Genomic DNA, 23,092 nt, shown 5'->3' with positions numbered 1-23,092 from the left:
GGGGCTGGGCTGGGGCAGGGGTCCAGGAAGCGGGGCGGGAGGCTCCGAGTACAGAGGGCACTGCCCCCCGCACGCAGCAGGGGCAGCTCCTTCCTACCTCGCCTCTGCTCCGGAGCCCTCGGGGCGGCCGACCGGGCCCCAGATGGGGGCCCGTGCCCGCAGCTGGGCTCCGTGGGGGTGCTCGCGCCCAGCTCCACACCTGGCACAGGGGTGGCATGTGCCCGCCCTCCAAGACCCAGCAAGGCCCCTGGGCCCTGGGGCAGGGCAGAGCAAGTCCCACAGAACCGCCTCAGGCAGTGGCAAGGTGACGGGTGGCGGTGGGGCCACCCTGACGTTACCCCCGATCGGCTGTTACTGCCGCGGCCTTTGGGGTCCGTTCAGCCCCACGGTGTGCGCAAGGAGACGCGTGCCGACAGAACGGTTAGGAATCCTCGGGGAATGTGCTTTCAGAATCGTTTCTCCCTCTGCCGGTAGAGATTTTGCGGGTCGGCAGGGCCACAACGACAGTCCTCGCCACCCTATGCCTGTCCGCATGGAGGTGACCGTGCGGGATAAATTCCTAAGAGGGGACTGTGGAGTCAGGGCCAGAGCTCGCGGCTGTGGCGTGCGGCACGGCCAGGGGCACCCGGATGTCTGTGAGCTCTCGCCAGGAGGGCAGGGACTGGCCCGGGGCCCCAGGGAGGCCATGACACCCGACGGATGCCCACACATCCGGCCCACCTGCCCGAGGCGGCCTTGCCCTCGGGGGCCGGGCCGGGCCGAGGGAGGGCTGACCCAGAGGCGGCTGCAGAGGGGCAAAGGCGGTCCTGGGCGGGGGAGGGGGCCTCCCCGCGACGACGACGACACACAAAAGCCCCAGCGATAGCATCACGCTGTGTTTCAGGCCCAGCTCGGCCCTTTCGGGCAGGATATGACCAGCCCTCGAACCAATGGCGGGCCCTTTGTCCCATCTCCGGGGACCGATCTTATCGGCCGCATCCACGGCCGCCGTAATGGAAAAACACGGTGAGGAAATCAAAAGTTACGCACAGAGATAGACGAATAATAAATAAATAAATAAATAAATAAACATAAAGAGCCAGTGCCGGCTGCAGGGGAGGGGTCCCCAGGGGCGGGCGGAGGTGCTGCAGGTGGGGGCCTGGCTCCCATCCCGGGGGGGTCTGACAGAGCCGCCGCACCTCGCCAAGCCTCGGTTTCCCTGCCTGTCAGGTGGGGCCGGGGGAGCCGGCTGGAGAAGGAACAGCCTGACGGGAGGCCCCGGCCGTGGCCGCACGGCCACAGGGAGGACCCGCACGGTGCCCAGGGACCGCTGCGCCCTGCCCGGCCCCCGTCATGTCTCCCGACGGCCCGGCCCACAGAAGGGGGCCAGCTGGAGGCCAGGTCCGCCCCGGTGCGAGCGGTGCCCCGCAGGCCCGGGGTAACGGGACGGGGACAGCGAGGCTGACGATACCGGAGTCAGGGACAGTGACCGTGTCAGTGACAGCGACGGTGACAACGTGAGCAACAGCAGGAGTCCCCCTGTCGGCCAAGGGGCTGTGCCAGTGCTGGTCCTGGGAAGAGGGCCCTGCTGGCGCGGACGGCCTGCTGTCACGCGCCAACCCCGTCAGCCCCCGGGTGTCTCCCAGGTGCGTCTGCGGCCACCTCCTCGTGGAGGCCCCAGGCCACGCGGCCAGGCTGTGCGGAGTCTGGGTTTGGGCCCCGGAGGAGGACAGCGAGGGGACCTTCTGGAAGGGGCCCCCCAGGTGCGGGCAGGCGGACCCAGACCTGCAGCCCACTGACATTTGGGAGGCGCTGGCAGAGCAAAGGCGGACGGACGCTCAGACACGGCCTGGGGCCAGGGGGCGGTCTGGCCGGGGCAGGAAGCCGGTGGGAGGGCGGAGGAGGAAGCCAGGCTCGATTAGCGCCCGCGGCCAAGATAGGCCACCCTGGCCACAGATAGCCGCTCCCGGAAGGCCGGTGAGGTCAGCGGGCGGCACGGGGCAGGCGGCCAGGCCTGAGCCCCCACCCGCCGCCGGGACGGCCGAGGACTCAGGCCCCGGCCATGCTCCCTGCCGGGTGCTGTGCCGCCCCCTCGCCCTCCGCCAGGCACAGTCTACACCCCGGGAGGCGTCGGAAAGCCCCTGGGCACCACGTGTGACAAGGCCAAGAGGGGCTGGGTGAGGGGACCTTTTCTGGGAACCAGGGCCGTGAACTCAGTCCACTCAAGCGCCCGGTGGTGGTGGCCAGAAACGGTCACTGAACCTCTTTGGGCCTCAGTTTCCACATCTGTAAAACGGGGAGCACGGCACCTGCTGCCAAATTTCCGTCAGCTTGTCTCCCGAGTCCACCCCCTGCGGTCCCGCCACAGGGCCTTTGCTCGGCTGCGCTGTAAAGGCCGGCTTACCCAGGGTGTCTGCAGCTTGCTCCCCGGCCCAGGGCGCCGTCTGTGCACATCCCCGCGGGTCAGGGGCATCTCCTCGCCCAGCGCCAGCTGCCACGCGCTCCCCTGCGTTTCTCTCGGTTAGTGTCCGAGCCCCTCACGATGCTGTCACAGGCCCCGGCCCCCGGGTGGGGTGAGGCGGACGACGGAGCCAGCCGCGGCAGTGAGCCATCCGGCCAGGGCCTGTCTGGGTGCCGGGTGGGGAGCCACTAACCGCGGGGAGGGGCTGCCCCGGGGGCGAGGGGTCAGCAGCCCAGCCGTGGGGGACGCCACGCTGCCAGCAACGTGCCTCAGTTTCCCCACAGAGACGGGCAGTGAGCTCTGACTGCGGATGCCCCCTCTCTGCGCACGGCCTTTCGGGGGTGCCGGGTGTGGCCTGGTGCCCCCCGGGGAAGCGCAAGAGGTGGCATCCGTGCGGGACAGGCGGCCACGGAGGCCACGGCCCCTACCTCAGCCGTGTCCTGGGGGTCCTGTCTACAGGGCCTCGCTCAGAGGGGTGGGCGGGCCTGAGCTGTGGCGGTGGATGCCAGCCAGGGGTTCAGGCCCCTTCTCTGGCCCAGGGACCAGCGGTCTGGGGAACGTGTCCTGGCAAGAGCCCACGGGCGACCCTCAGCCTGTGACAGCTGAACCCCATTTCCTATGGGATGCCGCCCCCTTGATCTGAGCTTGCCTCCTCCCTCCTCACCCCTGCGCCCGCCCCAGTCCCAGCGGGGCGCACTCTGGCCCCGGGGCTCTGGCCTTCCCTGTGCCCAGTGCACCGTCCCCAGCGGCTCTCCCCCTCTTCTGGCCCGTGAGCTCGGCCAGGCCTGTTCGGCATCGCTCCCTCTCTTTTTCCAGAGCCTCACCCCTCGGCCGCGTGACGTCGTCGCTTCCGGGTTATTCTGTCTCTGTCTCCCTAACTCGAACCTCACTGCCCTGGCCACCTGGACGCTGCGGGCCCCGAGCAGGTGTTTGACATACAAGTGTTCGTGGAGTGAATAAACGACCTTCTCCTGCCGGCTCCTGGGCCGCAGAGACCAGGATGTTTTGGCCCGAAGGCCTGTGTCACCCCCACGACACAGCTCCAGGGAGCAGCGGCACGGCTGGCCCCCTGCAGGTGTCTGTAAACAGCTGGGAAGGCGGGCAGGCTGGCTGACCACGGGGGCACGCAGCCCGCCCACCCCGGGCCTTCCGCCACCTCCTGGAATCTCCGTCTGCTCGGCCGGGAAAGGGGGTCCGGACAGGCACGGGGCCCAGCGGGCGGGTCTCAGGGCCCACGTCCCCCTGGGACACCCAGAAGAGGTGGCCGACTCTGGCCCCTGGCGCTGACCCCGGGCTGACCCTTGCCATCTACCATCACCCTCTCCTTCGCCCCTCCCCCATCTGTTAATCTAAGACAAATAGGCCTATCAGGTGGCAGTGCCGGGCTCCACGATAACGCAAAATAGCCGAAATGATTTTTTTCCCACCCACGCAGGCCGCGCTGCTGGGAGGGGACGTGCGGCCAGGCCGTATCGGTCCATCTCCCGGGCTGTCCATCAGGACAGGCCGTCCTGCCTCGGCAGCCCGACCGCCCGCCGCCCGATAACAGACCTTGAGGTTTGCCTAGAAACTCCGGCAGTGAGATTAGTCAGCCGAGCACAGCCCAGATAGCCGGCCCGGCGCCCTTGCTCACGCTGCAGAGGTGAAGATTCCAGCAGGCTCCTCAGGACCCCCGGGGTGGGGGGGATCGGGCTCCAGTGCTCAAGCAGGAGGCAGCTCCGCCTCTGGCCCCTCACGGCACCGTGCTCCCTGCGGGTGCTCCTTCAACCCAGCTGCTGCATGGCAGCTGACCAGACACCTCGCCTGAAATCCCCCAGCCCTTCCTTTTATGTCGAGACCGTAGAGGCATCTCCCTACACCCCACAGCACGGCGCCCCAACCCTGACCCACCTGCGCCCATTCTGTCTCATGCTCCAGCCACACCCACCCACGCTGTTCAAACCTCAGGGCCTTTGCACTGCCCGGACACCCTCACCCCACTCCAGCTGGTCCTCTGGCCTCAGCTCAGGGATGTCTCTGCTGACCTGCAGTGCCGTGAGGACATGGCCAGCCTTCCCACCTCTGCCTCCAGGGCCCGAGATGGGGACATAAACGGTAACACCGGATGCCTGGCCAATTAGATTTTCTTTTGTGAACAGTGGTCACCAGGAAAGAGTTCCAGGCTCCGAGGCTCCTATGGGTGAAAGGAACCCCACTCTTGGGGCCCTGATCACAAAGCCAGGCCACAGGCTGCCCCCCCTCCCCCACCAAGCTGACCACCAAGTGTGCCCCTGGCCACCTCCCCCCTTCCTGGGCCCACGGAGCCCAGGCCACCCTCACGGCTACTTGATGCCCCCCTGCGGGCCCCCACCTGGCGTGGCACCTGCACTCAGCAGCGGTTGCACACTGGCCCCCATCCGGGGCATCCGGGCCTTGCCTGCCCTGTGCCAGGCTCACCAGGCAGCAAGGGAGGCCGGAGGAGGCGGCCCAGCCCCAGGCGGCCCGGCAGAGGGGCTGCTCAGGCGGGAGGGGGGGTCCCACACCATGAGGCTGGCTGCAGAGGAGGCTCCCGGACGCCCTGGGGCTCCCCAGAGCCGTTCCCTTCACCCTGTTTCCTCATGACCTGGCCAGGCAGGCCGAGGGCACGCTGACGGCCACTGCACAGAGGCTCAGATGGGGCCCAGAAGGTGGGTGATGCGCCCAGGACCCCCACTCAGGATGGGACCCTCCAGGCTCAGTCCGAACGGAGGCCGGCCTTCCTGCCTGACCGGTTTCTTTTAGATGTTAGTGGGGAGACAGAGAGGAGGCAGAGGGGACGGATGAATGGCAGGAGGGCTGGGGGTCGTGGAGTGAGGGGCCGACCCGTTTCAGGCAGAAAGCTCGTGGCCAGCTGCCCTCCAGACATGCTTTGGGGATTACAGATTACAGCTCTCAGATATTTGCATATCAGAATTTTAAACAGCCAGCCCCTCCAGCAAACAAGGTCATTTCAAAGATAAAAATACTGGGGCGCCTGGGTGGCGCAGTCGGTTAAGCGTCCGACTTCAGCCAGGTCACGATCTCGCGGTCCGTGAGTTCGAGCCCCGCGTCAGGCTCTGGGCTGACGGCTCGGAGCCTGGAGCCTGTTTCTGAGTCTGTGTCTCCCTCTCTCTCTGCCCCTCCCCCGTTCATGCTCTGTCTCTCTCTGTCCCAAAAATAAATAAAAAACGTTGAAAAAAAAAAAAAAAAAAAAAAAAAAGAAACTGGGAGAAAATCAATGTGGTTGTTTAAAAAAAAAATAAAATAAAAAATAAAAATAAAAATAAAAAAATAAAAAAAGATAAAAACACTGGGCCTTCCCCCTTCCTGCCACCCACCGCCTTTCCCCTCAAAGCCCCCAGCCCAGCATCCCCACGTCCCTGAGGTCCAGTGGGTATTTTCCCAACCATGGCTTCTCCACATGACATCCCAGCCCAGGCCGCCGGGGAGGGGAGACAACACCGCAGCTCTCTGTGTGCTGTGGGCGTAGCCCCTTCACAGGCCCCTTAACTCCATCGTACCGACGAGGAAACTGAGGCCCAGAGAGGTCGGCAAAGCTGGAGCCCCTCCGGGGCAGGCACGCTCGGGGGTCTGTGCCCTGACCTCCGCGCCACTGGCCGTGCTCCCGCCGGACCCGCAACAGCTGAGGCCGCTGACGGAGCTCACAACTTCTCGAAGTGGAAACGCATCCCTGAGGACCTCCCCAGCCTGGTTCTGGAGATCTGGGGCCACCAGGTGTCGGGCGGGGGCGGCACCGGGCCCCTCACGGGTCCCGGATGCGCACTCCGGCGTCCACGAAGCCCTCGCACATCCACGACCTCGCTCGTGTCTGCAGTGTGTGCCGAGGCCCTCCTGCCTGCTGCCCGGGGGTGCCGCCCGGGGGTGCTCGTGGCCGGCTGGTGGCCTTGCCCCTGGGGCAGAGTGGCCCCCCTGTGCCCGCTGTGCAGCTGCAGAGAGGCACCGAGGCCCAGTCTCTCCGCTGGGCTGTTGGCTGTTGTCACCGGCTCCTGGGCTCCTTGACCATGGGTCTGACCCGGGGGGGAGGTGCCTGGGAGACCCACGAGCCCTGGCCCTCGCTGGCAGATGGCAGCCAGGAAGGATACCGGTGTGCCCGGAGCTCTGTGCCTCGCACCGGCCAGATGGGAAACTGAGGCTCGGGGCCAGGCCCTTCCCCAGAGCCAGACGGTGCAAGGTGCACGTGTGGTCCAAGCTGGTCACCTTCATCCAGAGGGGAAAGGTAGCTGGTGTCCCCAAGCCAGGCAGTACAGCCAGGGCTATTTTCCAGGCTTGGGGACAGACTCAGAGACACAGGGGCGGGTAGATGCTCACCCGGGGTGGGCAGAGTGGCAAGAAGGGGGCAGACAAGGTGAGGGGGGAGGGGCGCGTGGGACTCGTGGGCAGGGGCCACGGCCGCACACCCCCACCCTGGGCACTGCCCTCAGGGACGCCAGCCTGGTCAGGCCCTGGCAAAGCCCTGCTGCCCCATCGCTGGCACGGGCGGCCCCTCTCAGATAAGGGCCCACTGGGCCTCTCTGGCTTCCCTGGCGGGCGATAAGTGCGGCCTGCCCGGGGTCTGATAGGGGGCAGGCACCACGGCGGTTGGCCGGCGGCCGCTTATCGGCCCATCGCTGCCCACTGCACAGAAATTGCTATCTGCGGCGACGGACGGGGAGCCCCCGGCCCCAGGGACGCACATAGCACAGGAAGCCCCCCGAGGCGCTCCAGCCCTAAACCACGGCCACCCTCGGGCCGGCCGGTGCCCCGGGGTCAGCTTCCCATCTCCAGGAGGCTCTGTTCCTCCGTCTATGAAATGCGGATGATGATTGCACCGACCGGGGGATGGGGCCCCACCAGGGCAGTCACACACTCGCGGCCCCGGCTCTGGAGCCGGGGGGATCGGTCTGGACCCTGCTCTGCCACTTTCCAGCTGGGTGACCCTGGACAAGTCCCTCTGTCACTCTGCGCCCGAGCCTCCTGCATAAACTGGGGGGGCTACCCCCGTGCCCGCCTCAGAGCCTGGGTGACGCTGCCTGGGGCTCTTCCTCCCCAGGGCCACTCTATCCAGTGGCCGGTCCAGGTCCCTCAGGCACATGGGTGGTCCCCACTCCCCCCCCCGCCCGCCCCCCCGCCCCTGCAGCAGGAAGTTTCCTCCTAAAGACTGGAACGTGAGGTCCATGGGGCCTGGGGCAGTGCTGACCTGGCTGCTGTGGGCGCCTTGTTGTGACCTCATCTGCAGCTGGGGAAACTGAGGCAGGTAGCGCAGTCTGACCACGGGGTCCCCGCCCAGCCCGCGCAGCACCATCCTGTGTGCGGAAAGGCCCCCGTGTGGACCCCAGCACCCAGCAGACAGGCGTCCGGCTCAGCTCTGAGGGCCATGAGGACCTCAAGGACACGTGGCCCTGTGGCCTGTCCCTTGCCGGGTGCTCCTTGATGGGAACAGGCCACACCGCGGGCACATTTCTGCCAGGGCACCCGGGGCCCCTCCTCTGCCGTCAACAGGTCCCCAAGACGGGGGGTGGCGGCCAAGTCTGTTTTGAAGGGCAGCAGTGTTGCTGAGCTGGGGCAGCAGAGGGGATCCCCAGCACCGTCCTACCCAGGGTGCTCCACTCCTGGGCAACACAGTGGCCCATCCAGGTGGAAAGGGCAGAGATTGACAGGGCACGGAAAACGTGGGGTTGCCATCTTGCTGCGACCGCCAGGCCACCCCGTCCTTCCCACAGCCTCAGACTGCCCACACTGTCCCTGTGTGGGACGGGCTGTGTTAAATCACGAGGCGAACCGGGGGCATACGTGTCCCCACATCTACGCCGGAGCCGGTGGCAGACATCACTAGCCAATCACGGCTCTCTTCTCCCGAGGCTTGGGGACACCCCCTCCCCTGCCCCCCAAGAGGTCCACATGGACTTTCAACCTGAGCCTGGAGGGAGACCATCGCTGACACCCTTCCTATCTTGGCCCCCGAGGGCCCTCAGAGGAGGGATTCGGGTCCCTTCTGCCCTGGCAGAGCCTGTCCCTACCCCACCTGGGTGCTTCCTCTCCACCGACCACAGCCTCCTCGGACTGCTCGTGCACCCTCCCTGAGGACTGTTTGCTCACAGCTAGAAGATAGGTACTCAGCAAGCGCTCAATGAATGCTTCCTGCATCCACGCACGCCCGGCCCAAGTGCACGGCGTCCCCTCACCGAGACCGTGCCCGCCAACCCTCGCCGACGCCCAGACACGCGGCCCCACGACCCCGCCCCCGCCGCCCTGCGTTCCCCGGAACAAACAGAAACAGCAGACACGCCCAGCTCTCCCTGCACTGCTAGGAGTACAGGGTGAACCATCTGATAGGACCTCCAAAGTCAGAATTCGGGCAGGGGGATGGGCAGCACCAATCCTCCCTCAGACACTGCCCTGCTCCAGCACCGGGCAGTTGGGAGCCAACTCCTGCCCCCCGACCCTGCGGCTGCGGCTGCGGCCACCCGGGGGCCAGGGGATGGGCCCTCTCCCACCCTGCACAGGCCTGAACCCCCAGCCCAGCTGGGACGCAGAGGCATCCACCTCCGTGGCTCCCAGGCCCTGCGATGCCTCTCGCTGGCCTCACCACCTTCTCCTCTCCCCCAGCCAGGCACACTGCCTGCTGGGAGCCCTCAGAGCGCATGGGCAAGGGCTTTAGCTCTGGGCATCGGCAGGGCTTGGTGGCCTCCTCCCACGCTACCGCCGGCCCCACGGGCTGCCTGGACTTCGGAACGGGCACGGGCCCCGGCCCGGAGGGTCGCCACCAACCTCCTCGGCCGTCCCACCCCCGCTGGCAGGACAGCAGCCCCCGGCCATGGGTGTGGTTACCTGGCCCGCTCCAGGAGCTGCCCGACTCCTCCTCCAGCCTGGCCTCTCGCTCCTGCCCCTCCATCTCGGGGCCTCCTGGGGATGTGGCGGGTGGTGGCGATGGTGGGGGCGGGGGATTGGCGTCTGCGGACAGGAAAACACGGTCAGGCCCCGCCATCTCCGGGCACCGTGTCGCCCACCTCCCCCCCGTGGCCAGGAGGGACACCGAGACCCAGGCGGTGAGCACGCGCCCGAGGTCCCTCCACACCGGGCTTGCGCTAATGGGGGCACAGACACCTCAGTTTTCTCCTTGGCCTTCAGAGCCCCTCATCCCCCCATTAATTGCAGCAACAATTGCTCTTCCAGTGGCCGCTAATAATTAGAGGGCAGGGTGGCCTCACGGGCACACCCAGGCCAGCGGGCGGCCGTGCAGGCTCCCTGGTCTCCTCCGCCGGCAGCTGGGGGCCCCTCCAGCCGGGCCCGGCACCCGGGTCCAGCCCAAAGGGCATATTTGCCTTCCCTGCTGAGCCTGATAACCACGCAGCCCCCAATCGATGAGCTCCCATAAAAGCCCCCCCTTGGTGACGTCACACGCCCGGCAGATTATTAATACCCAAGATAAGGGCTGTGATTAACATCAAATAAATCAATCACACAGTATAAAAGTCCTATTATTTTTGGCTATAAATCAACGTGGCTGGCATTCGAGCCCCAGCCATCGCGCGGGAGCCGCGCTGGGCCCGCCCGAGAGGCAGAGCTCGCTCCCCGCCGCCTTATCTCGCCCATCGCTGCGTTATCGCCTCGGCCTGTGCCAGGTGCAACCCCGGCTGTTTTTTCCAGCTCTTTCCCCGGCCCCGCCCCCACCCACCCCGTGCAGCCCCAGCCAGCAGATCAGATAAGGGGCCCGGCTCCCCTGGAAAGCCACCGGGTCAAAGTCCACCAGTAACAGCCACTTGGCCTTTGGTAGATCGGGGCGCCCCCATTAGCACACAGCACCTCACAGCGGTGGTGATGGCGGTGGCGATAAGGGGGCCCCGGGCGCACTGCCACAGGCTCGGCCGCCCAGACCCAGCAACCAAGGCTCAGGCAGGGCAGGAGCACGGGCCCCGGGGACAGACATGATGCCGACGATGGTGGCAGAGATAGTAATAATGAACACGAACCAGCACCGGAGGCCGGGCCCCTGACCCCGGCACCCCGGCCACTGTCTCTGGGTGGGCCGAGGGGCCACTCCTGAGGGGCCTGCCACTGGGGAGAGGGACCGAGGGGCCACCAGGTCTCAGAGCACGAGGCTTGTTGGACTCCTGGCCTGTGGCCATCCCAGGGGGGACGATGATGCTCTGATGCTCTGAGACTGGGAGATGCTGGGGGTGGGGGGGGGGGTCCCCGCGCTCTGCCTGGGGTCTCTGTGCCCCGGCCCCACCCCCACCCAGCAGAAGGCCGCTGTCCACTCGCCATATTCCACCTCAGGGCCTTTGCACGGGCAGGTGCTGCCCCCCGGGGACGGCCTTCTCTGCGCATCCTCCGTGTGCAAGGGCATCGAGGTGCTGAATGGGGATAAGATCATGGGCCATGGGCAGCGGGGTGGGGGCGGGGAGAGGTGCACCAGACCACACCCCCATTAGTCTCGCAACCTGAGTGTTCTCCTCAGGAAAGCAGGCCGCCCCCAGGGCCTCAGCGAGCCCCCTCCCCCCGGAGGGTGGGGGGGGGGGGGGTACAGGTCGCTAGGGAAGCCGCCCTCGCCCTGAGGCCAGAGCCGGCCTCCTGGTGGTTAGCACATGCCCAGGCACCTCACCCCCAGCACTACCTCTGGCCCACGAAACTGCCACCAGGAGGGTCCAAAGAAAGGTTCCAGGTGCCTGGGGTGGGCGGGGGGTGGGGTGGTGTGTGTGCAGGCATTGGGCACGAAGGGGAATCAACCTGAATCCAGACCTGGGGTCAGATCGCTGCCTGGGTGCTTACAGGCTGTGTGTCCAGGGGCAAGCCTCTTAACCTCTCTGGGCTCATTCCCTCGGGTGTAAAATGGGGTACCGTACCTTACCTTACAGCCTGCTACGTACTGAGACCATGTGTGCTGAGGCCGTTGGCACAGCCAGGTAAGGACTCACCGTCCCCGTTCCATAGAGGGCAAAGTGAGGCTGGAGAGGGCACGGCTTTCTCAAGGTCACTCAGTGGCCCCTGACCTGGGCTAGACCTCCCCAGCGGGGCCTCCGTCTCCCCATCGGTACCAGAAGGGGCTGGACCCGTGCCCAGTGGCGTGCGTCCCCGGGGCATCATCGCCCTGGTGGGAAACTGCGGAGCAGTCGGCCCACAGACACCGCCAAGCTTAACACCCACTTCATGGGTGAAGAAACCGAGTCCCAGAAGGACTTGGCTCCGTGAAGTCACAGGCAAGGACGCGGGGGGGGGGGGGGGGGGGGGGGGGGGGGTGGTTTGACACAGGGGTCAGACTCGGGCCCGTGGCGGGCCCACCGCGACTCACCTGCACTGGCAGGGCTCAGGGGCTCGGGCTCTCCCGCGGCCTCGGGCCCCACGGCTCCAGCCTCCTGCTCCGGGAGGCCGGCGTCCTCTTCTGCGGTCTCCACGTCTCCGAGGGAACCTGCACAACAGCCCGAAGGGAATCCGTAAGGCTCCGTGGGGCGTCCTGACCCCTTCCCGGCACCGGCTCGGCCGCCCCGCAGGGTCAGAGGCCGTGGGGGGCCGTGGGGGGCGCCCCCAAGACTTGGCACACTTCACCCTTGCGTCAGTGACCCAGCACCTGGGGTCGTCCCGGCCGTCCCGTCAACCGCGGCCTGCCCACGGGCCCCTCTCGCCAGGACGGTGGTCCCAGCCCCTCCTTGGTCTCCCCAGCACTGGGGGCGGCGTGCTCTCCCCTGCACTCTGTTTCACGCTGTGGGAGCAGCAGCGGTGCCCCCTCTGGCCCGGGGGGGGGCCCTCTGGGGGTTGCATGAAGCACAGCCCTCGCCCGACCCATAGGTACACTCTTCTGGGGGTTCAGGGCCCCTGAGACGAGAGGGTCACCCTCTCCTGGGCCCAGGACACCTCCTGCGAGAAGCCCCCCAGACTCAGATACCGAGGTTCGGGAGCTTGAGGGTGGACCCCGCGTCCGGCGCACGCAAGTGCTCAGAACACCTTTCTGAGCGAATAAGTGGTTGAGGGGGCACAGGTGGGGGCACAGGTGTCTGCAGCCTCTGGGGGCGGAGAGCCGCAGGCCTGGGGCACCTGACTCCACTCCCACCTTCCCCGGGAGGCTCCTGCAGGGGGGGTCCCACAGAGTCCCCCTTACAGCCGACAAGGTGGGCCCACAGCCCAGAGACCTCCCAGGAGAGTGGGGAAGCCAGAGCCGCCAAGGTGCCCCCAGTCAGGGCAGCAACCGTGTCCCTGAGGTCAGACTAGTGGGTCCAGAGGGGCGGGCGGAGGGACAATCGGGAACAGGTGTCCATCCTTATTCCGCTCCCCGTCTCCCCAGGCCCCTTCCGGCTGACTCAGCCTGGGCCCCGAGGGCTGGAGACAGGTGCTGGGGCTGAGCTGCCTCCTGCCCCGCCCCCCCACCCCGTCAGACACCGTAGAGATGACACCCGTCCTCCGGGTGTGGCGTGGAGGAGGGGCCTGACTCACAGACCCCCTGCTCCTCCTACTCAGGATGGATGGAGGGGATGCCCTTCTGGGCCCTCTTGCCGCTGAGGAAGAGGAAACCGAGCAGGAAGAAACATCTGGAAGCCACGAAGACAGCCGCAAATCCATGTGATGGGAGCGCACGATGGGGGCAGAATGGGGCTTGCTTTTGCTGGCATTGGAGGCAGAAGGCACCTGAGGCATGTGGAACGGAGCGTCCACCTCTCAGAGGCTGAGCTCCCCGTCCCTGGAGGCAAGCAAGCAGCAACAGATGGAGATTCGCCTGGGATTTGTGCCTCTGTGGCCGGTGGTTCCTGACCTTTTGTACATCATGGCCCCCGTGGGGATGTGGTGAAAGGCAGTGCCTTCTCCCCAGAAAAACAGAGACCAAAATTTGCCATTTCAGGGGCTTCTCACCAAAGCCCTAGTGTTCTTCCTGCTGCCCTCACTCACTCCCCGCCTTTGCCATATTATCCCCGGGGTGAAACCTGTCACCAGCGTCCACCAGGGGCCACAGGAGCTGGCTCCTGGCAGCGGAGACGCGCGAGGCCACGATAGAACGAGCAGCACTGTGACCGAGGTTCCGGGCTGACTTTCCCGATCTGGCAATTTCCATGGAGCAGGGAGGTGGGCAAGCTGGTGTCCTGTCTGCGTTTCAGCTCACCTCCCCGGTCACAGGCAGATGGTGGCCCGCGACACTGACGAACGCTAAGTGTTCCTGGTGTGGCGACAGGTGGGGCAGACACCGCTCTAGGAGGCCGCGGTGCCGGGCACACCTGGACTCTGCAGGGGACTTCCGGCCCCACTGGGCCCCAAACAGAAAACAACAGCAAATGATAAATGCCGTGAGGGAGGGAGGGAGGCAAGTGAAAGAGAAAGAGAGAGCGACAACAGGGGAGGCTCCTGCCAGCAGATCTCAGAGGGGACAGACAGCTGGGGGGCTGGACAGAGGGCCTGGGGACTGGACAGACAGCTGGGGGGCTGGACAGAGGGTCTGGGGACCGGACAGAGGGCCTGGAGGCTAGACATACAGCTGGGGGACTGGACAGAGGGCCTGGGGAATGGACAGAGGGCCTGGGGGCTAGACATACAGCTGGGGGACTGGACAGAGGGCCTGGGGACTGGACAGAGGGTCTGGGGACTGGACAAACAGCTGGGGGGCTGGACAGAGGGCCTGGGGACTGGACAGAGGGCCTGGGGACTGGACAGACAACTGGGGGACTGGACAGAGGGCCCGGGGACTGGACAGACAGCAGGGGGGCTCGACAGAGGGCCCAGGGACTGGACAGAGCTGGAGGACTGGACAGAGGGCCTGGGGACTGGACAGAGGGCCTGGAGGCTAGACATACAGCTGGGGGACTGGACAGAGGGCCTGGGGAATGGACAGAGGGCCTGGGGGCTAGACATACAGCTGGGGGACTGGACAGAGGGCCTGGGGACTGGACAGAGGGCTTGGGGACTGGACAAACAGCTGGGGGGCTGGACAGAGGGCCTGAGGACTGGACAGAGGGCCCGGGGACTGGAAAGACAGCTGGGGGGCTCGACAGAAGGCCCGGGGACTGGACAGAGCTGGAGGACTGGACAGAGGGCCTGGGGACTGGACAGAGGGCCTGGAGTCTAGACATACAGCTGGGGGACTGGACAGAGGGCCTGGGGAATGGACAGAGGGCCTGGGGGCTGGACATACAGCTGGGGGACTGGACAGAGGGCCTGGGGACTGGACAGAGGGCCTGGGGACTGGACAAACAGCTGGGGGGCTGGACAGAGGGCCTGGGGACTGGACAGAGGGCCCGGGGACTGGACAGACAGCTGGGGGGCTCGACAGAAGGCCCGGCGACTGGACAGAGCTGGAGGACTGGACAGAGGGCCTGGGGACTGGACAGAGGGCCTGGAGACTAGACATGCAGCTGGGGGACTGGACAGAGGGCCTGGGGACTGGACAGAGGGCCTGGGGGCTAGACATACAGCTGGGGGACTGGACAGAGGGCCTGGGGACTGGACAAACAGCTGGGGGGCTGGACAGAGGGCCTGGGGACTGGACAGAGGGCCCGGGGACTGGACAGACAGCTGGGGGGCTCAACAGAAGGCCCGGCGACTGGACAGAGCTGGAGGACTGGACAGAGGGCCTGGGGGCTGGACATACAGCTGGGGGACTGGACAGAGGGACTGGGGACTGGACAGACAGCTGGGGGACTGGACAGAGGGCCTGGGGACTGGACAGAGCTGGGTGTGGGAAAGGAGGAAGAGCTTGGAGGCTGGAGAGAGGCCAGGGTAGGAGTGGATGCTAATCCCAGAGGCACTGGGGAGCCTTAGAGAGTCCCAGGCAGGGGGTTTCCCGCCTGCAGCTCCCTGGATTCTAGCTCGGGATCGGAGTCCCAGCCTCCTCGCCCAGACTCATCAGTGCTGTGATTACAGGAGGCGGGCAGGGGCTCAGTATGCCATGGCCAGGCTCAGACCAGACAGAACCAGCCCCAGGCCAGGCCTTGCGCTCCCGTGTCAATGCACCCACGTGGGGAGGGGAGGCTCTGAGGTGGACGGGGCACAGCCCAGAGTGGCCCAATGTGCCCCGGGACAGGTGGGAGGCCTGGCCTGCGGTGGGCTCCCTTGGCGTCCGGGCAGGAAAACAGAGGCTGCGGCGGAGGCTGGCCTCTAGTCCCTCCACCTCCCTGCCCGTGGGCTTGGCCCCGGGCAGGTACTGCCGGTCACCGCGGCCATCCCAGCCTCAGCGGGCAGCGCAAAGGCCTCTGGGGCCCACCCTTTGCCGGACCCTTTTGAGAAGCGCTGGTGCCCTCTGGGCTCACCTAGAGCCGTCAGGGGAGGCCCCCCAGCTGCACTCCCTCCTGCTCAATGGCCATCGCACTTCGGGGCCTCGGTTGCCTGCTCCAGTGAATGGGTATGAGGTCACCTGCTGCTCTCAAGGATGGCAGGGACCAGAGCCCTGGGGCCGATGCCAGGGCAGAGCTGGCACATGCCTCCCCACACCTGCCCGACCCCGGGACAGCAGCCCCGACTCCCCACGCTCTGGCTCGCTCAGGTGGGCCTCAGCCACCCAGGGAGGCTCCAAGCTCGCGGCAGGTCCGTTTATGGGAGAACAAAGGCTCCCGTCGCACAAAGGCGTGACGATGAGCGTAAAGAAAGAGGCTGCTGGGCTGCGCCAATTTATTCCAACGCCGCTAATTCAGTTCCGGCACAATTAAAGCCGCTCTGATAATGCGGGCGACGACCGCCAGCCAGCAGATCGCTCCGAGCCCGCAGACGGGACGTGTCTTGGGAAAGGCTGCCGTGTGCCTGCTTCGGCACCCCGGGAGCGTGCCATCTCGCCCCCGGAGACAGCCCTGGGGTCATACGGGGGGCTCCCGGGTCCCGCTCCCCCGGGGGGCTTGGGAAGGAAGTTTCCTCCACCGGCCAGACCTCAGGGAGGCATGGCTTCCTCCCCGGGTGCCCTGCGCTAGGGATGGCCCCCGCCTGGCCCCTGGGGGACACTCTCTGGCCAGAGGCCCCAGCAGGCAGGCCAGGCCTGTCCACGGCAAGGCAGGGCAGGTGTCCGTGCTGTGTGGACCTCAGGCAAGTAGCTGTACCTGTCTGTGGTTGGGGAAACCAGCACAGCTCCTACGCCACATGAAATGCGGTGCTCATCCACGCTGAGCTCAGCTCGGGGCCTGGCACGGAGTAAGCACGCACCAAGTATAGGCCGTCACCGTCATCGGTCACCATCGCTGGCTGCACAGCAGGGCCTGGGACGGGGGGAGGGGGGTGGCGTGGGGTGTGGGGCAGTCAGGATGGGCAGGTCTCCTCCTCCGACCCTCTTGACACTGCCCAGAGGTCACGCCCACTTTGCAGATGAATAAGCTGAGGCCCAGCAAGGAGAACCGACTTGCCCATGCCCCGCCAGCCCCGAGGAAGCAGTGGTGGGGACAGGCAGGACAGGACCCTCCCCAAACATGCCACCCTTGCGGACGCTGGCTCAGGCATAGGCCTCCCCTGCACCAGGGCGGCCCCGCACCTGCCTCCACTGTCCCCAGGTCCAGAGACCAGGATGGAGGGTGACACTGGCCGCAGGGCCCGGCAGGGCGGGGAGGCTGGCGCCCAAGGCTGCACACCTGTCCGGGGGCGTCCGCGGGTGATGAGGGCGGTCCCAGCGCCGCCCCCGCGGCCCGGAGCCCCTCGGTTATCACGGCGAGCAGACACCCCGCGCCGATTCGGCTCCTGCTCATTAAGCCGGACGCCGGAATGGAAGTGCAAACGTAATAGCTATTTGATTGGGGTGAGATATTTTGCATATTGGCTCGGCACTGATAGCAGAATTTCATCAACTCCCTTTTTTCATGCTTTAAGACTGAATTACAGAGACAGGCTTGGTGCAGCGGGATGGTCCCCCTCTCCCTTCCGAGTCCCCGAGCTGCACGATTAACAGCCCCTCCTGGCTTTGATGGCGAGGCAGCTGATGGGGGGGTGGGTGGGGGGTGTGGGGGCAGGGGAGGGCCTTTTGAATGACCACCTCTAAGAAAGCCAGAGCTCATGTGCGTGAAGGGGACAAAATCCCCCCGGACTCGGGCCCCCAGGTGGACCTGCCAGGCGGGGTGCAGGTGACGGTGTCACGGAGCACTGGACGGGGAGTCCGGAGGTCCTAGGCAAAGTCCCTGCTGGTCCCTGCAGGCTGCACCCATATCAAACGGGGGTGATTGTGCCTGCACCCCGAGACCGCTGGAAACATGTGAAAGAACAGGGCCAGAGTCCCCACGAGCCCCTCCCCTGACTCGGGGCCTGACTACGGGTGCGAGTGTTTACCTGAGGCCCCCCCACCACGTGGGCCTGCCCATTACGTGGGTCCTTCTTATATTCCGTTTACAGAGGATAAAACAGAGGTGGGACACCTGCCCAGGAGCCCCTCCTGCCTGAAGGCAGGCCTCCGGGCCCGGGGGCAGTGTGGACACTGCCGGGCCACGTGGCCCTCCCCCTCCCCCGCCCCCGTGTCCAGCCTCCCAGAGAGGGCAGCAGGCACAGCTGGAGTGCTGGCGGCCCTCGCCTCCCATGGCCTCGCTTGCTCATTGACTCAGTCATTAACCTGTCAAACCTGGGTTCGCTGACTGCCAGGCTCCACACCAGGCCCCTGGAGACCCCACGGCAACCCAGACACCCCACCCCCGAGAAGGCAAAGTGAAAAATGCAAGCGGCCATTGCCCCGAAGGAGAGGTGCAGGTGCCAGCCAGGGAAGGCTTCCTGGAGGAGGCGACCAGTGAGTGGCACTCTGGAAGGGGACGGGACTGCCTGCAGCTGGGCCAGGGAAAAGCATCCCTGGCAGGAGGCACAGCAGGAGGCTGAGGCTGGTGGCCTGGTGCAGGCCACACCTCCTCGAGCCTGGTTTCCGCATGGAAAGAAGGGATGTCACGTCACCGGCTGGGGTCAGGGTTCAGCAAGGTGGTGCCAGTGGGTGCTGAGCACAGACAGGTTATTATTACAAGTCTTGTTATTTGTTTCAACTCTCCAGGGGGCGCCACACCTGCCCTCTGGGGGAAGGGGGATGGTGGACAGAGCTGGGGCCTGGCGGGGGGACAGTGCGGGCAGGAGGGAAGGACCTCCCCCCAGGTCGGCAGAAGGCCTGGCCTCCTGTCTCGCCAGCCCTGGGCAGCTGGTGGGCAGGCCCGAGGCACGGGGCGCTGGGCGGGCGGGGGCGCGGTGCTGCCCGGAGAGGGACCCTGACCTCTGGGTGGCACACGGTGGCCAGATAAGGCCCCGATAACAGAGAGAAAATAGCAACAGATTCAGACTTTCCCACCGGGGGGCAGTGGGGTGGCTCAGGCCACGGAGGGGACAGCGCTGTTCCCCTCTGGGGGCCTTGCTGTGGGAGCTCTGGGCGACTGGGGGCCGTGGCCGGCGGTCCCAGGGGCCCGGGTCCCCCAGGCAGCCGGGGTTGGGTCTGAAGCCGGGGAAGTACTCCCTCCCCGGCCCTGGCAAGCAGGACTGGATGCTCTCAGTCCCCTCCCAGCAAGGAGGGTGTCTAATCCAGCTGGTGACTGATGGAGGAGGCCAGTGAGGCCCAGGACACAGGGGCCGTGGCCGCTCTGGCCTGTTGGCTGCACCCCCCCACCTGCAGCCCCTCGGGGCCCAGTGACTCGTGCCTTTACACACAATGCTGACAAGCAGCTGAGCCAATTCCCAGGCCCAGGTGGGTAGAGAGAAGCAAGTTGGAAGGAGGGGGTGCCGAACAGGGCTCGGAGGGGGGCACGCCCCGGAGGAGCAGAGGGGAGCCCCACGCACGGGCGCTGCCGAAGGGCAAGGGTGTCCCCACAGCACAGAGCAGCCCCGGACAGTCCAGGGCCTGTGAGGCCGGGCTCGCACGGCTGATGGGTGGCGGGGCCACAGAGGGAGATGAGTGAGCACAGTGGGGGTCAAGGGGCAGGCTCTAGGCCCCCAGCGAACACTGCCAAGGCTTGGGGGAAGCAGTTCATTCACTGGAGACCGTCAGCTTCTCTGACGTTTAGGACAGAGGCGGTTCCCGGCCCACTGCCTCCTAGGAGCTCACAGCCCCGAAGGGGAGGGGGCTCCCCGGGAGGGACATGGGGTTCTGGGGGGGCCCGGCGCACACACTGCCTGGAGCCTGGCTCTCCCCGCGGGTCCACCTCACCCCCAGTCCACACCCGCCGCCAGCCCACGTCTGCACGCCCCTGCTGCCCCTCCGCCCGGTCAAGGCCTCCTCAGCCCTCAGCCCCAGCTCTTCCCACGCAGGCCGGGCAGGCCCAGGGGCCACGAGGGGTTCAGGCTGGGAGGGGCCGTAGGCCCCCGCTGTGCCCCGCCGGCGGCTTCTTCGACCCAGGGTCAGCCCGCTGACAGCTGGGGCGACCACAAGAGGATGTTGGCGAGATAATCTTGGCTTATTCGAGCGGGTGCCCTGGCCCACAGCGGGGAGAACAGGCATCCGAACCCTCTGCGCCCGTGGCCGCCCCCCCCGACACCAGTTCTGCTCCCCAACTCCCTAAGTGGGCCGCCTGCAGCAGGGGAGATGGGGCTGTGCAGCCTGACTCCGCTTCCCCACCAAGTGTCCGTCTGATGGTGCTTGCATGCACCCTGCAAACGGGAGGCTCACTACTCCTCTTCCAGACATCTGGGTCTTAGACTGTCTGCTTCTTAGGCCTTGCCACCCACACACCTTAGCGGGGGATGGGGGTGGCGGGCGGTTCAGGCCCTCCCTGTCATCCTGTGTATAAGTGACTGTCAATTCAGCTGCTTTGCTGCCCGGGGGGTGAGCCATACCCCCACCCATGCCGCCTCCCAGCCCGGCCCGCAAGCACCGGGGTCACGCATGGGGGCTGGGTGGGGACACTGGTGCTGTCCAAGGTAGGCCAGGCTGGAGGAGCCCGGACGCACCCTGGGCTGTCTCAGGGCAAGGAGACGCCCTCGGCATGAAGAGAAACCTTGCCGTGTCAGGAGAGTGCCAGGCAGGGCCCTGCACGCTCTGGGAACAGAGGCCAGACTGACGGACCAGAGCTACTGGGATCTGAGCTTTTAACACCCTGAAACTTTATTGAGAAATAATTCACATACATCAAGATTCATCCTTTCAAGGGCGATTCAGCTTTCAAAGGAATGTTTACTGAAAGATGGCTGGAACGGTCCTGCGTAACCCAAGTAAAAGCCAGGGCCCCCGTGGCCAGATCTCGTGCAGAAAAGCAGCCGCCAGCAAGGGGATCCTCGCCTGCTTCTCCCCGCAAGCTCCCAGGGGCAGTCAGGGTCTGGGGCTCTTTATGGTACCCGCCACCTTTCCGCCCTCATCCCCAGCCAACCCACCGCGTGTGGCTCAGTGCTCCCTTCCCAGCCTCCCCGGGCCCTTCTCCCCACACCCGTTCCTCCCTCACCGGTGGCCTGGCAATGGCCAGAACTCACTGTCAGGTACCCCTTGGCAGATGGCAGGTGGGAGAAGGGGTCAGGGCCAGCAAGGATGCTCATGTGGCCATCCTGTCCCTGTGTCCCCATAACCAAGTGTCCTAGGCCTAGGGGCAGGAGGACCACCTCTGGGGCCTCACGCACCCCTTACCCGGTGACTGCCCTCTCCTCCAGGCCTCATCCTTCCCTGGGTCCTTCCTTGGGGCCTTCAGTGTGGACTCCAAGGTCACACCCATCTCCCGAGTCACGCTTACATCCAACACCTGCCCTCCTCTGCTCATATGCCTCCTGGGCTGGCTCTCGCTCTCTCTCTCTCTCTCTCTCTCTCTCTGTGTGAAAACCAAACCATTACTGGGGCTACAACCCATGCCAGCACCTGTCTGGCTCCTGGCGGTGGCCCTGCTGACCTCAGCCCTGCCCACGGGCTCACAGGGTGCTCACTTGATTAGCGGGCTCACTGGCTGTGCCCAGCAGCACCCCTGCTCTGGGGCAGTGCCTGGCACACAGTAAGTGCTCAGTGAGTACTGGTGACTGTGGGCCGGGGGAGGCGGAGGGCTTGGACAGAGGGGAGCCTTGGAGTCTGAGTCCTCTTATTGGGGTTGGGGGACCGGGGCATGCCACCTGTCCCCACAGGCAGAATATAGGCTGGGCCGGCCCTGCCTCAGGTCCCTAGGGCCTGGGTGGGTGTGGGGACTCCAGGCAGGGGACAGGGTGCTGACGCCGGAGGGGTCCTGTATATCCCGGCCCCAGCCACTGCCACTTCCTCCCGTGGCCAGCCCCATAACCGACAGGCGGAACTTGGGGGGCTTAACTGCCCCGGTCCCACAGCCACGCCCAGTGGGGGGCCCAGGGTAAGCCTGGCACCCTGGAACACACGCCCTGAGAGGCCTCTCAGGGCACGAGAAACAGGCGTGGTTGTGGGGACCTGACCACAGGGGACTTCAAGGCTGCCCCATTACAGACGGGGAACAGGCACAGAGAGGTGACGACGTGCCCAAGGCCTCACAGCTAGGAGGGTGGCCAGGTGGCCCGCCTGCCCCCCTTCCTGGGCCCTGCCCTACACACGGTGTTTCCTGCTTCCCCTGGACGCCTCACCCGCCATCCCCTTGGGGGTCCCGAGCCAGGTCTAGGTGGCCCTGGGGCCTGAGACCTTGTCTCTCCCCTCACCAGGCCACTGCTCCTCTTCCTGGCTCTGTAGCGCTGCGGCTCAGAGAAGACCTTTGTATTCCTACCCCGTCTGCTCCTTGGTTGCTGTGTGACCTCTGTCTGGCCCCTGTCTGTTCCGCCAGCTTTTCACTCTGGGGCTCCGGCCAGAAGGCCCTCTCTGCCCCGGGGGTGGCCATCTGCCTCCCCACCGTGGGGAAGGGACACCAGCAGGGGTGTGAAATGGGGCCCTGTCCCTTCAGGAGCTATGGCTCTCTCTGGCTCTGATCCGCGAGACACGGGTTCACAGCCCTCGGCAGCTTACGAAGCTCTACCGGGACCCTCATCAGCACCAGCCCGTAGAGAAACCGGCTCCACTGTACAGATGAGGAAACTGAGGCAGAGGACAGCCACGCCAGCCCCCACCCAGCCCCATCACGGCCTCTGGGCGCTGCTCGCGTGGCCGTTCAGAGCAAGGCAGATGGGAGGCCTCAGTGGCTCGGGGGCATGTGGCTCTGGGCCCGGGGCATCTGCCTGGGACTCGGTGTTCGCATCCGGCAAATGGGCGCCGATCCACCAACCTGGCAGCGCTGCCCTGCGGGTGGGCGGGGAGGGGCTCGTCCGCAGGAGCGCCCTGATTTCCTCCACCAGCGGGGCACCCGTGAGCAAGCGGGCGCACCAGGGTGGGACACACACCTCAGGTGCCACGATGGGCAAGGGCGGCTGCGGGAAGGAGAGGGGCAAGGACGACGGGCCTGGGGGTGGGTGGTCGGCGAGGACTTCCCAGAGGAGGCGCTATTTAAGCTATGCTTGTAAAGAATCGGGGGTGTTTGGTGGGGTAAGGACGGGTGGGTAAGAGGCAGAGGGCTCTGATTCACGCCGTGGGGAGCAAGGGGGACCTGGGGCTGCGGGAGACCGGGCCAGCCACCGCCTCCGGGCAGCCCCCAGCTCCATGCCATCTCCTGGGCCTCACTCGGGACCCTCCCCCGTCTCGGTCTCTCCCCAGGGCCGGTGGGCTGGCCCCCCGCCCCCGCCCGAGTCCCCAGGGGCAGGGGCCGGGCCAGGCAAGGCAGAGAGAAGGGGAGCGGGCCTGGGAAAGCCCGGCCCGGCTGATAGGGACAGATTGGTTTCAGCCGGAGCTGCGGGCTGCCAAGTCCACATCCTATCCGCGGCCTGCGCTCACTCAGCATTCATCACTGCTGAACCCGG

General features: G+C 66.2%; 1 protein-coding gene across 1 annotated transcript in view; it reads right to left on the bottom strand.

Annotated features, from left to right (window-relative positions):
* The window catches only part of ZFPM1 (zinc finger protein, FOG family member 1), a 66,124-nt gene that overhangs the window by 26,414 nt on the left and 16,618 nt on the right, over positions 1 to 23,092 (bottom strand). Inside the window, exons 2-3 of the mRNA XM_058706302.1 lie at positions 11,727 to 11,843; positions 9,266 to 9,388 (exon numbers count right to left, since the gene is read on the bottom strand). Coding sequence (XP_058562285.1) covers positions 9,266 to 9,388; positions 11,727 to 11,843 — 240 coding nt within the window. The remainder of the gene's footprint in view (positions 1 to 9,265; positions 9,389 to 11,726; positions 11,844 to 23,092) is intronic.

The sequence above is a fragment of the Neofelis nebulosa genome, chromosome 17 (genome assembly GCF_028018385.1).
Source record: "Neofelis nebulosa isolate mNeoNeb1 chromosome 17, mNeoNeb1.pri, whole genome shotgun sequence".
Lineage (NCBI taxonomy): Eukaryota > Metazoa > Chordata > Mammalia > Carnivora > Felidae > Neofelis > Neofelis nebulosa.
Note: the sequence above shows the minus strand (reverse complement) of the source record. Positions and strands in the feature narration are given on the sequence as shown.